Consider the following 11,756-nt stretch of genomic DNA (forward strand, 5'->3'; position numbering starts at 1 on the left):
GCATTGTGGTATGTTTTCTGTTTTAATGGTCGTTAAGAGCCTACTAAATATTTGGTAATAAAATTTTTGTATAATGTTCATACTACTTACATCAAGTCAGCAAATGCGCCATCCAGATTGAACTTGTTTTTTCTTGGTTTCTTCAATTTTATGTCGCGTTGAATGCCAGAAATTATTGAACTCTTTGTTACATTCGACGGTGGTTTAGAAGCATTAATAGATGGAGGTGAAGAATGATGAAACTGATGATGATGATTATGATAATTATTATTAAGCGATTGAACGGTTCTCCTTGATTCATTAGGAAGGAAAAATGCGAAAGCATGCTTAACCAATTCAATATTCATAACTTCGACATTGACCCTATTCCGATCTGTTGTTCGTTGTTGGTTAATCAGTTGTTGCTCTATTTGTAATGTAAAATGATACAGCGACTCGGCTAATCCGGAATGAAGTTTTGTTTTGGCCCAGGATTGGACAATCTCAAATGGCACATGCCTATAATCCGTTTCAAAATAACGAATGCGATTGCTCACTCTTAAAAGAGAAGCCAAGCCTGATTTAGTAATTATGTTCGATCTGTCCGCAAACGAAAAGCATAGAAGTGACGGCCATGCATTATCAGATTTCATGGCCACGGCCCAAGCATGAAGCACATTTGTATCAAACGAATGCGTATGACCATCTTTTTGCTTTGAAACCGCAATCGATACGGATTTGAGACCTTGGATTTTAAGCAAGCCAATGCATGCCTCTCTGGAATGACTTGTCAATATAACAATATTCAAGTGAACCAAGAACGATGTTGAAAACGTGGTTCGGTTAAGTTCGGACACGATTCGATTTAGTGACAAAAATGGGATCCATTGAAGCCGAATGTCAGGATCGGGTAATGCTTTTGCAAAATATGACTTTCGATCTTCAATCAGATGAACAACATCCGGCGTGGGTTCAAACCCGAGCTGACGTAAATCGTCCATGGAAATATGAGTTCGAAAATCTGGTTCGGCATGGTATGCTTCAGCAAAAATTCGAAACACTTTGAATGAATCCTGACCGCTGATTAATGTGCTTTGCCATATTTGTTCGCCATAGGGCTTGAACGGAACGTGTGACAGTGTTTTCACGTCAATGTTGGCCACGTTCGGAACGATTGCCTGTAAAGCTAAGGTTGATAGTTTCGGAACAGTTCGCGTGTCTCGTGTAAATTTAATTCCATACGGGAATTCAACCGCAGGAGTGTTGTTCTCCCATGACACGACCCGGAACGAAACATCAGTCGTGCCGTCTTGGCCGTCAAACATCCTCACCGGCTTGTCCACGATCTCACGTTCGCCAAACAAGTCCTTTTCATCCTGATCATTGTCAATTTGAGAATATGCATTGCTAGTTTTTTTCCGTCGCTTGGCACGGCCGTTAGGTGTTGGCATGGCTATTGCATAGCATTTCTTTAAACAACGATTAAGTTACGCGTTTGGGACTTGTTGCGTCGCGTTTAAGGTAGTTCCGGGGCAAATCATCATGTATAGTAATAATTGGCAAACTTTCGCTACATTTCGCTAAATGACCTTCTACTAAAATACAACCGAGTGCACATTGGGAAAGAACAAAAGTTCCCTAGCTTATAATCATAAATTAACTCTAAAAGACTAAAACTGTTATGGCTGCACTTCAGACAGATGCAAACAAATAACTGCGACACTTTCAAACACCAAAAAATACACCGCAGGACGAGGGTAAGCTTCTTATTAAACTTACGATCAGGGTCGAAGGTGTATTAAATTTTTCTTTTCGTTCTTCTGTAATCGAAACCATGCTCGCTGGTATCACTCACTTTAAACCTGTCTGCTGAGCAACCGCGTACGCTTCGTACTTTCTGCAACGTGGATATCAAAAGTTCGTTTGAAATATGACCAACGGAAACCCTTAAAAATCCATACTCTTCGTCATCCGCCTCAAGCTTGTAGAATTGAAAAACCGCCTAACGGACATCTACTAAAAAAATTTTAAAGCCATTGTGAGCCATATCACGATTTCAGTAAGACTCTAATAAGGTTCGTGAAATGCATTCGGTAAGAGTTTGCTTGAAGCACATGCCGAATCTAGAGCCAGTCGAGCGTTGTTTAACGCCGATGAAGAAACTGATAAACAGTAAAAACTATAAGGGCTACGCGAGTGACAAAAAACAAAAAAAAAGTGTTAAGACAGTTGTCATATGTCAACGCTATTGTAATATGTATGAGTGAGTCTCAGGACAAAATAAGATCAATATCATATCAAATTCATGCCGCCGAATGTAACCACCAGCAGTTTAGCTAATACCAGTGCGACCCTCGCCAGTATTCAAACCCAGTTACCGTAAGAATACAATTCTACAAAACAAAACAAGCAAGACAAAAGTTGTGAAGTTGATTATTTGTGCGTTGTGTTCCGCACGGGTAAATCAGTCGTGGCCCGAAATTGTTAATTGAGAATTTGTCGCGGAGCAGCGGACCGTTCTCCGGTATAATTACGCCCCGCTTTTCCTTAATCTCTCTACGCACTCTTCAACTCTCTCGATTTAAAGCTCATATACCGAAGGGTCTTCTTTTCTCTTTTTGATTTTATATATCAGTTGCCAGCCATGTCAGTTTTTAACGTTACGGTTGCTCCTCCTGACGCCCTGTTTGGTGTCCTTGCCGCTTACAAGGCTGACCCTTCTCCCCTGAAAGTTGACGTTTCCGTTGGTGCTTACAGGGACAGCACTGGAAAACCTTGGGTTCTTCCGATCGTTAAGAAAGTTGATGGTCTTCTTAAAGATGATCCGACACTTGATCACGAGTATCTCCCAATCACTGGCCTACCCGAGTTTACCAGCTCTGCGGCCAAATTGGTTCTTGGGCAAGACGCAGACGCAATTTCCAACGGACGTGTAAGTTTTTTTTGTCCTTTTAGCCGTACCCACATATATTTTTCAAAAACTAATCTTTTTAACAAATACTTTCAGGTCGCTTCCGTTCAAACCATCTCTGGCACTGGTGCTAACCATCTTGGTGCACTGTTTCTGTCTCGTCACCCGCCTGCGACGTCTACCGGCCCGGTCACCGTCTACCTTTCAAACCCTACATGGGCAAACCACAAGCAAATTTTTGGAAACGTTGGATTCGTTGTGAAGGAATACCCTTACTTTGATTCCAAAACTAACGGCCTCGACATTGATGGCTTTCTGTCATCTCTTGAGTCTGCTGCTGCTGGATCAGTCATCCTTCTGCACGCATGTGCTCACAACCCAACCGGCGTGGATCCTACTGAACAGCAATGGAAGCAAATTGCCGATGTAATTGTGCGCAAACAGTTGTTTCCTTTCTTTGACTGTGCGTATCAAGGTTTTGCGTCCGGTGATCTGGACAAGGATGCATGGGCAGTAAGATACTTCCTTTCCCTAGGCATCGAGCTTCTCGTGTGCCAGTCATTCGCCAAGAACTTTGGTTTGTACGGTGAGCGTGCCGGTGCTCTTCATGTCGTGTCTTCCTCAAAGAATGTTTCTACTGCGGTTAAGTCTCAGCTTGCCGTTCTTCAACGATCAGAGATCTCCAATCCTCCTGCATACGGTGCCAGGATCGTGGCCAAGGTGTTAAACGATCCCGAGTTGTTTGCCGAGTGGGTTCGTGATTTAAAAACCATGGCTAATCGTATTCTTGAGAATCGTCAAGTACTCTACGAAAAGCTTGTTGAGCTTAAGACACCAGGAACGTGGAATCATATTATCGATCAAATCGGCATGTTTTCCTTCACTGGATTAACTCCCGCGCAGGTTGCGAAGATCACTAAAGACGTAAGCTTAGCTGTTGACTTTTCAACAAGTTCCAAATTTTTTTATAAGGGATTCTAACTTTATTCATAGTACCATGTTTATCTTACTTCGAATGGCCGAATTTCTATGGCAGGCTTAAACTCGGGCAACGTAGACTACTTTGCGAAGGCGGTCGACGCAGTTGTTCGAACAGCATAAAAATACATACACTATACAGGACTTTAGACATACACTATATTTTATTCAATGCGTACTTTTATATACAACTATTATATAATGAAAAAAGATTTATTTTACAAACTTGAAAATGTGACTAAATGATTTTATTAAAAACTAACTTGTACAATCCATTCAACTGGGACAACGCATCCAACTACCAAAAAAAAAAAAACAACCGTAAATTCAGAAAGCACCAGCTAAATAGCCGATTAAATTTTTCAAAAATTCCCTACATATCCGAAGACACGTAGGAGCGGTCAAGGTTTAAGTTTTCAACCAGCAAAAACACAATCTCGGACGAATCCTCACTGATCTGCGTAATGCCCTTGCATAAAGATGAATAAAAAACCGGGTGTAAGGGGGCGGGGCGAATTTATAGAAAAAAAATTTGGTTGTTTCGTACCCTAACTAAAAATGGCGAATACTTTGCTAGGGTTTAGTACAACACCCTTGAGCTGTAGATATCTCGTCTTGTAATGATGAAAGGCTAAAGATAAAGTGCTAAGCCAGCGTTAGAATTGATGCAAACGTGAACAGGTTGAACGATGGAGTCATAATACTTGAGTCATGCATGTATGGCTTCACTCAGCAGCCGACAATGATGAGGACCCGCGCGCACATGCCGCTCTTTAATTGATACTGATGACGGCCTAGCATTTAGAATAGCCCAGCCCGATTCTTAACGTTTATACAACTCAGCAAATGTTTTCGAATAGTTAAACCGTACATGTATTTTAAATAAAAAAATTCTTTTCTAAACTCATATCACATTTTGTGAATCTTCGCAGGCTACAAACCTTTTTTTGGTCATCGTAGTATTATTTATAGCTGTAGCTTTACACAACGTATAAAGTTCCGGGGTTGGCGGCAATCCCCATTCTCACAAGCATCGTGATCGGCAAGCACGACCCGCAGAATAGAATCCATAGAATCCCACGACGCTTTAGAGCGGTAACTGTATATTATAGGATCGCAAGCAAAGGGTTATTTTTTTTGTTCTAGATCAGTTTGTTTTAGTTCAAAGGTAGATCATTTGCATTTTGAATTATTGTCCATAAAAGGCCTTTGATCGATCACGTTTCGAGTGAACGGTCTTTGGCGACGTTGTTAAACTGTTCAGAAGATATTACTTTTTTTGATTTTGCATAATCGCACACATGTCGTTACAAATCTATACTTTGCCACTTTCCGATGTTGGCGCTCCAACGCCTGCTGGATCAGGCACTTTCATTTCATTACCAGCACCATATGAGCCATACGTGCTTCGGTTTGTCATTTCTTCCGTGTCTTCCGTATCTCGAGATGGAACACTATGGTGCAACGTACCGCCTGATGAATCAACCGAGTTTGATCGAGATTATTATTATCCTCATGAGTACGTGTATTATCTTATCCTTAACAAATCGGTGCCGTGATTCATTTATGAGACTAATGAATGCAGACTTCGCACAGACTTTCATTCTTCTGGTCACGTCGACATCAATATAACCAAGCCCGGAGCGTTTGCATTTTATTTGACATACCTGCCTGTTGGTAATTTTCTTTCACCATTGTCAACCGTAAAATCAGTGTCCGCAAAATATCACTTTACTGTAACTCCTCGGTTTTCACTCGATAATGTTCCATTGCCTCTTGATGCGCTTTCTATTCAATCAGTGGTCTCCAAATGGCTTGGGCCGTTTGAAACTTGGGATGATAAGATTGGCAAAATTAAGGAGAAAGGATATAACATGATTCATTTTACTCCGCTTCAACATCGTGGCGAGTCAAATTCTCCTTATTCAATTTACGACCAGCTCCAGTTTGATCCCGAACTTTTTAAGCATGGCACGCAAGATATTGAAAAATTGGTGGATTATATGAAGAACAAGCATAAGATCTTGTCAATGACTGATGTTGTTTGGAATCACACTGCCAATAACTCGACATGGCTTAGAGACCATCCTGAAGTCGGATATTCAATCAAGACTGCACCTCATCTTCAAGCAGCCTATGAACTTGACGATGCATTAATTTTGTTTTCAAGACAGCTTCGCTCGCTCGGTTTGCCCACCGTGTTGAAATCATTAGACGACTTGCTTGCGATCATGGACGGCATAAAGATGCATGTTCTTGGTGCACTCAGATTATGGGAATTTTATGTCATTGATGTTGAAAAAACGGCAAGTAACGTGGTGGAGGCATTAAAAAAGGATAACGCCGTGAGAGCGACGCCGATTCCTAAAAATCTTAAGTTTGAAGATCTCTGCACATACGTGAAAGACCGTGCAGCAAGGAGATTTAATAGACTAGGTGAACGATTTAGAAAAACCCTTGATCCCAACGTGGTTGCTGGTATTCTTAAATCTACATTAGGCGAAGATGCTCGTCTTGAGAAATACAAGGCTGAAACCGTTAGGATAGTGGACGAAATCAACTTACCTTATTATCGTGAATACGATAATGATGCTGAAGAAATTCTGGAGCAGTTATTTAATCGTATCAAGTACGTCCGGCTTGATGATCATGGCCCCAAGGTTGGCGAAATAACTCGTAAGAGCCCGCTGGCGGATACGTATTTCACTAGGATTGAAGTTGATGGCGAAACAATCGGATTGGCCAATAACGGTTGGATTTGGAATGGCAATCCCATGGTTGACTTTGCGTCTTCAAGCTCCAAAGCTTATCTTCGACGAGAAGTCATATCTTGGGGCGATTGTGTTAAATTAAGGTACGGTAAAAGTCCAGAGGATTCACCATACCTGTGGGACCACATGCGTCAATATACCGAGATCTGCGCGAAATACTTTCATGCATTCCGTATTGACAATTGCCATTCCACACCTTTACACGTTGGTGAGTACTTGCTAGATTCCGCACGCAAAGTAAGACCAGATCTTTATGTTGTGGCTGAGCTGTTTACCGGATCGGAAGATATGGACAAGTTATTTGTTGAACGTCTCGGCATAAACTCACTCATTCGCGAGGCCATGCAAGCATGGTCTGAATCCGAACTTTCGCGGCTGGTTCATAGGCATGGTGGGTATCCTATTGGTAGCCTTACCAGAACGTCATTATCAGATGACAAGCTTGTGCACGCGTCTCATGTGCATGCCCTTTTCATGGACTGCACACATGATAACGAAACACCTGCTCAAAAGAGAACAGTGGAAGATACGCTACCGAATGCAGCTTTAGTGGCATTATGTTCTTGCGCGACCGGATCGGTTTTGGGGTACGATGAATGTTATCCACGTTTGCTTGACATTGTGAACGAGAACCGATTGTACACGTTTGATAATGGAATTGGCACCATTAAGAAAGTATTAAATGAAGTTCATGAAATTACGGGCAAAAACGGCGCACTTGAGATGCATGTGCATCATGAGAGAAGTTTTATTACAGTTCACAGGGTCAATCCACGTAAAGGTAAAGGATGGTTCTTGATTGCCAGAACGAAATTCCACGATGGAGATGACTCACAAAGACGTAAGTAGTTTTTTTTTTTTTTCAACGAGTGTTTGATTAACCCAATTATAGTTGGTCCTGTTATTTTGCAAGGAACATTTGCAAAGTCTGTATTATGTAATAGTCTGGTTAAGAAAAGTGATTACAAGCATTCAGATACAGAGCTGAAAGGTATCCCAGTTGAAGTTGAAGAATTGCAATCTCCGTCAGTTACTTACGACGCTGTTCATGATCGGACTGAAATCGTATTGCCAGATCATTTCCCTTCCGGATCGATAGCATTGCTTCGAACATGGATTCCATCGGCAGAAGAATCAGTTGATCAATTTATTCGATCTGACGCTGGTGATGCAGTAAAGGATTTAAATCTTATTGATCTAAATTTGGCTTTGTACCGATGTGATGGAGAAGAACGAGATTCGACTGGTGGTAATGACGGTGTATATGTGATTCCAAACTTTGGACCGTTAGTGTATGCCGGCTTGCAAGGGTTCATGTCACCATTAAAAGAAATAATTGAAACGAACAATCTTGCTCATCCATTATGTGAGCACCTTCGACAGGGCCAATGGCCACTTGGTTATGTGCAAAATCGGCTTGCCCGGATTTCTAAAACGCGGCCGGAACTGACTCCATTGGTTGAATGGTTGGATTTGCGGTTTGCGGTTATTCGACGCGTGCCACCGTTTTTGTTGCCAAGGTATTTTGCCATCGTGATTGAGACTGTGTATAATGCATGCAGGCAACGAGCCATCGCGTTACTTGGTGGCAAATTTGAATGTAAAAATCATGATGATGAAAGTCATGAATTTTTTAAAAGTTTGCTTTTGGCATCAGTTCAAATGGTGGGATTTTCAAATTCAAGTTCGTTATACCCCAGTCATCAAGTACCTTGCATGGCAGCTGGGCTTCCGCATTTCTCGCGCGAGTACATGCGCTGTTGGGGTCGTGACGTGTTTTTGTCTACACGCGGGTTATTACTCGTGCCTGGACGTTATGACGAGGCCAAGGATCATATTTTGGCGTTCGCGTCAACATTGAAGCACGGTATGATTCCAAACTTGCTGGATTCCGGTCGCCGGCCGAGATACAACTCTCGAGATTCGGTTTGGTTTTTCTTGCAGGTCATTCAGGACTACGTACGGATCGTGCCCGATGGAGCGAAAATTCTTGAAGAACAAGTCAAGCGGCGATTCCCCTTGGATGATACGTATGTCGAACATGATGATGCGAGAGCGTATAGTTATTCTACAAAATTAGTTGATATTATTCACGAAGTATTACAACGACATGCCGAAGGACTGCATTTTCGAGAATGGAATGCGGGGGTGCAATTGGACATGCAAATGAAAGACGAAGGATTTAATATTGACGTCGATGTGGATTGGGAAACCGGATTAATCTTTGGCGGTAACCAGTGGAATTGTGGAACTTGGATGGACAAAATGGGAGAAAGCGCTCGCGCGGGGAATAAGGGATGGCCCGGCACGCCACGAGATGGTGCCGCGATTGAGATTTCTGGCATGTTAAAGAGCACGCTTAGATGGGTCAATCAATTACACGATCAAGATTTATATAAGCATGATTCGGTCACTACCAATGACGGTCAAAAAATTATTAAATTAAAAGATTGGGAAGAACTTGTTCAGAAAAATTTTGAGAAATGTTATTACGTTCCTGTTAACCCTAATGATGACGACAAATACGTGATTAGGAAAGATTGTGTTAACCGTCGTGGGATTTATAAGGATTTGTTTCGATCGGGAAAGCCATATGAAGATTATGAGTTGCGACCGAATTTTGCAATCGCAATGACTGTTGCTCCAGAATTGTTCGATCCCGAAAAGGCATTAGGAACGATTGCGATTGCGGATAGTGTTATTCGTGGACCGGTTGGCATGCTTACTCTTGATCCATCAGATATGAACTACGAACCGTGAGTTTACTATCTCTCTCTCTCTCTTTCCCATTTGACTAATGATTATATATTTAGATACTATAACAATTCAGAAGATTCAGAAAATTTTAAAACTTCCAAAGGTAGAAATTATCATCAAGGTCCAGAATGGATATGGTGTACGGGGTTCTTTTTGCGAGCATTTTTACATTTTGATTTATTACGTAAATCATCAAGACTGGAACGGATAGAAACCTTGCAACAGTTATATATTAGACTAAACGGACATGTTAAATGGATAAGACAATCACCCTGGGCCGGGTTAACCGAATTAACAAACAAAAACGGACAAAATTGTAATGATTCATCACCGACTCAGGCATGGAGTTCGGCCACGATTCTTGACCTATTTAAGGATGTTATTGATATTGACTTTGATCAAGATTAGTTACGAATTGGGATTATAAATTTTTTTTTTGGGAGGTTTTATATATTATTTTTTTCTTTTCTTTTTCATCTTTCTTTCTTTGCCTTGTAATTTGAATTATGCATGCATTGGATTGTGATTTTTTCTTGGTTTTTTATTTTATTTTATTTTTGGTTGTTCCTAGAGTTACATTATATACATAAAACAATTCAAGTAAATTACATTCTAAAAAAAACATCTCCCAAAAACTCCAAATTTCAAAAAAACCAGAAAAAATTTAAAAAAAAAAAAACCAAGGACAGTACAAGTTATTACGTGAATCATTGATACGCAGGTTCTGAATAAGGAGGATGTGAGTTATGATGAATCGCCGGGAATGATACTTCGACATGCGGTGGAGCCGCAGGTGGATGGTGATTACGGTTATGATGAGCACCAAGATGAGAAGCATTTGTGGTTGTCGTAGCCGTGCTTGTTGAGATTGCCGGAGCCTGTGCTTGCCCGGTTAAGATTTCGACCTGTTGCCGAAGCTGAGCGATTTGCAATCCTTGCTCTCTGATAACCGAAGTCAATGAAGTTTCCAAGCTTTGAACAGATTGTGTCACCGTGCTTGACAAGGTTGCAATTTCTTTGTAAAAATCAGCCGGTATAACAAATTCGGATTGCATGGCAACCCCAGCAGCAGCAGCGTGATCGTGGTCGGCACCGTCGTTAATGAAAATCGACCGGTGGGTTCGCCTGCGAAGTCGGGACAATCCGCCAGGTTGCAAATTAGGCGACTTTGATGATGTCAAATGCGCATCATCTGTGGTCATTGTCGTGGCCGGTGTCGCAACCGCATGAATTGATTCAGTGGCCGTGGTTGTTGTGTTGGCCGTGTGATTTGATGGTTCAAGCATGTCATGCCCGGTTGCGTCGACCACGCCTGACAACGTGCGAGTGAGGTCGTTAAAATTGCTGTTTTCCACGTCTGCCGTCGTCAGCCTTAAACTTTGGCTGTCACTGTGTTGTTGTTGTTGTTGTTGTTGTTGTCGTGATGGTGGTCGCGATGGTGGCCGTGCTTGCTGGCCAGACGTGGTCGAACCTGACTCGGATGGCGACGCGGATTGCTGATGATGGTTCTTAGCCGGATTCCGCCGCCGATGTTCAGGCTCGTCATTATCCGGAATGCTGCCGATCTTGGCCCTGATCCAATCACCGCGCGGGTGCGGGTGCAGGTTCACTCCGGCATCGCGTTGCTCTTCGTATAGGTTCACGATCGCGGCCACGTATGCCTTGATCGTGTTTTTAGATAATTGCTTGTGATCTTTTGCTGCAGCTTGTGATGATAAATGAGCACGCTTGTGCCGCTTGGTGGATCGTGAAAGCACGCGGGTGTCCAAAAATTTGATCAATTTCTGCTCGTACACCAGATATCGGTCCTCGAATCGTTCCTGATCACAAAATTCCTAATAACAGCGAAACGAAACAAAACAAAACGTCCCAATTAATGAATTTTCTTTATATATATATATATAACTTACGCGCCATTCCTGTTGCTTGGAAGCATAAGCACGAACCGTGCCAGCAGCAGCAGGCTTGGTATCGCCGCGGCCGTGAAGTTCAAGCTGTCCTCGATCGTCATCGATATTTCGTAATCTGACAACCACGCCTTCGTGGTTGCTTTCCATATCGTTACGTGCTTCAAACGGGTGCATGACTCGTAAACCGGGTCGTTATTGCATTTGAAGTTTGGCTTCAAATTGTAAATGTATACTAATTTTTCTCTATGCTTTCCTTCGTAGTGATCTTTTGTTGATCCGGTGTCTATATGGAAATACGAGCCCTTACCCGCACATTTAATATATAAAACCTAACTACCAACCACCGGTCCAAGTCAGATGTGCATGTTGATCCATCAAGTAATAATTATACATCAAGTCCATAAATTAAGAAAAATACAGTATGATAGGTAGAAACCCACCCTTTTTTCA

The 11,756-nt window shown here is 42.0% G+C and overlaps 4 protein-coding genes across 4 annotated transcripts; 2 read left to right on the forward strand and 2 right to left on the reverse strand.

The window, feature by feature from the left end:
• Window positions 1–50: 50 nt before the first annotated feature.
• On the reverse strand, window positions 51–1,450 carry V1514DRAFT_367617 (uncharacterized protein). Its single transcript, XM_066929872.1, has one exon. It carries the CDS (start codon window positions 1,428–1,430, stop codon window positions 87–89), a length of 1,344 nt encoding a protein of 447 aa, XP_066783518.1. The 5' UTR covers window positions 1,431–1,450; the 3' UTR covers window positions 51–86.
• A 1,069-nt stretch (window positions 1,451–2,519) lies between these two features.
• Window positions 2,520–4,101, forward strand: V1514DRAFT_330623 (pyridoxal phosphate-dependent transferase). The gene is made up of 3 exons (XM_066927529.1): window positions 2,520–2,911; window positions 2,987–3,814; window positions 3,884–4,101. The coding sequence occupies exons 1-3, from the start codon at window positions 2,624–2,626 to the stop codon at window positions 3,989–3,991; spliced, it is 1,224 nt and encodes a 407-aa protein (XP_066783519.1). The 5' UTR covers window positions 2,520–2,623; the 3' UTR covers window positions 3,992–4,101.
• Window positions 4,102–4,846: 745 nt separating this feature from the next.
• On the forward strand, window positions 4,847–10,012 carry V1514DRAFT_352163 (glucanotransferase domain of glycogen debranching enzyme-domain-containing protein). The gene is made up of 4 exons (XM_066929485.1): window positions 4,847–5,387; window positions 5,454–7,480; window positions 7,532–9,395; window positions 9,453–10,012. The coding sequence occupies exons 1-4, from the start codon at window positions 5,170–5,172 to the stop codon at window positions 9,802–9,804; spliced, it is 4,461 nt and encodes a 1,486-aa protein (XP_066783520.1). The 5' UTR covers window positions 4,847–5,169; the 3' UTR covers window positions 9,805–10,012.
• Window positions 10,013–10,103: 91 nt separating this feature from the next.
• Window positions 10,104–11,480, reverse strand: V1514DRAFT_319899 (uncharacterized protein; the record flags this gene model as incomplete). The annotated part of the gene is made up of 2 exons (XM_066925971.1): window positions 10,104–11,231; window positions 11,307–11,480. The coding sequence occupies 2 exons, from the start codon at window positions 11,478–11,480 to the stop codon at window positions 10,104–10,106; spliced, it is 1,302 nt and encodes a 433-aa protein (XP_066783521.1).
• Window positions 11,481–11,756: the final 276 nt, after the last annotated feature.

This window comes from Lipomyces japonicus (genome assembly GCF_038497905.1).
Source record: "Lipomyces japonicus strain CBS 7319 unplaced genomic scaffold V1514scaffold_18, whole genome shotgun sequence".
Lineage (NCBI taxonomy): Eukaryota > Fungi > Ascomycota > Lipomycetes > Lipomycetales > Lipomycetaceae > Lipomyces > Lipomyces japonicus.

Coding starts and splice junctions, on each gene's coding strand:
- V1514DRAFT_367617 (XM_066929872.1), bottom strand. CDS start 1,430: ATGCCAACACCTAACGGCCGTGCCAAGCGACGGAAAAAAACTAGCAAT.
- V1514DRAFT_330623 (XM_066927529.1), top strand. CDS start 2,624: ATGTCAGTTTTTAACGTTACGGTTGCTCCTCCTGACGCCCTGTTTGGT. Junction 2,912..2,986: donor ACGCAATTTCCAACGGACGT/GTAAGTTTTTTT, acceptor AAATACTTTCAG/GTCGCTTCCGTTCAAACCAT. Junction 3,815..3,883: donor TTGCGAAGATCACTAAAGAC/GTAAGCTTAGCT, acceptor CTTTATTCATAG/TACCATGTTTATCTTACTTC.
- V1514DRAFT_352163 (XM_066929485.1), top strand. CDS start 5,170: ATGTCGTTACAAATCTATACTTTGCCACTTTCCGATGTTGGCGCTCCA. Junction 5,388..5,453: donor GATTATTATTATCCTCATGA/GTACGTGTATTA, acceptor TAATGAATGCAG/ACTTCGCACAGACTTTCATT. Junction 7,481..7,531: donor TGGAGATGACTCACAAAGAC/GTAAGTAGTTTT, acceptor ACCCAATTATAG/TTGGTCCTGTTATTTTGCAA.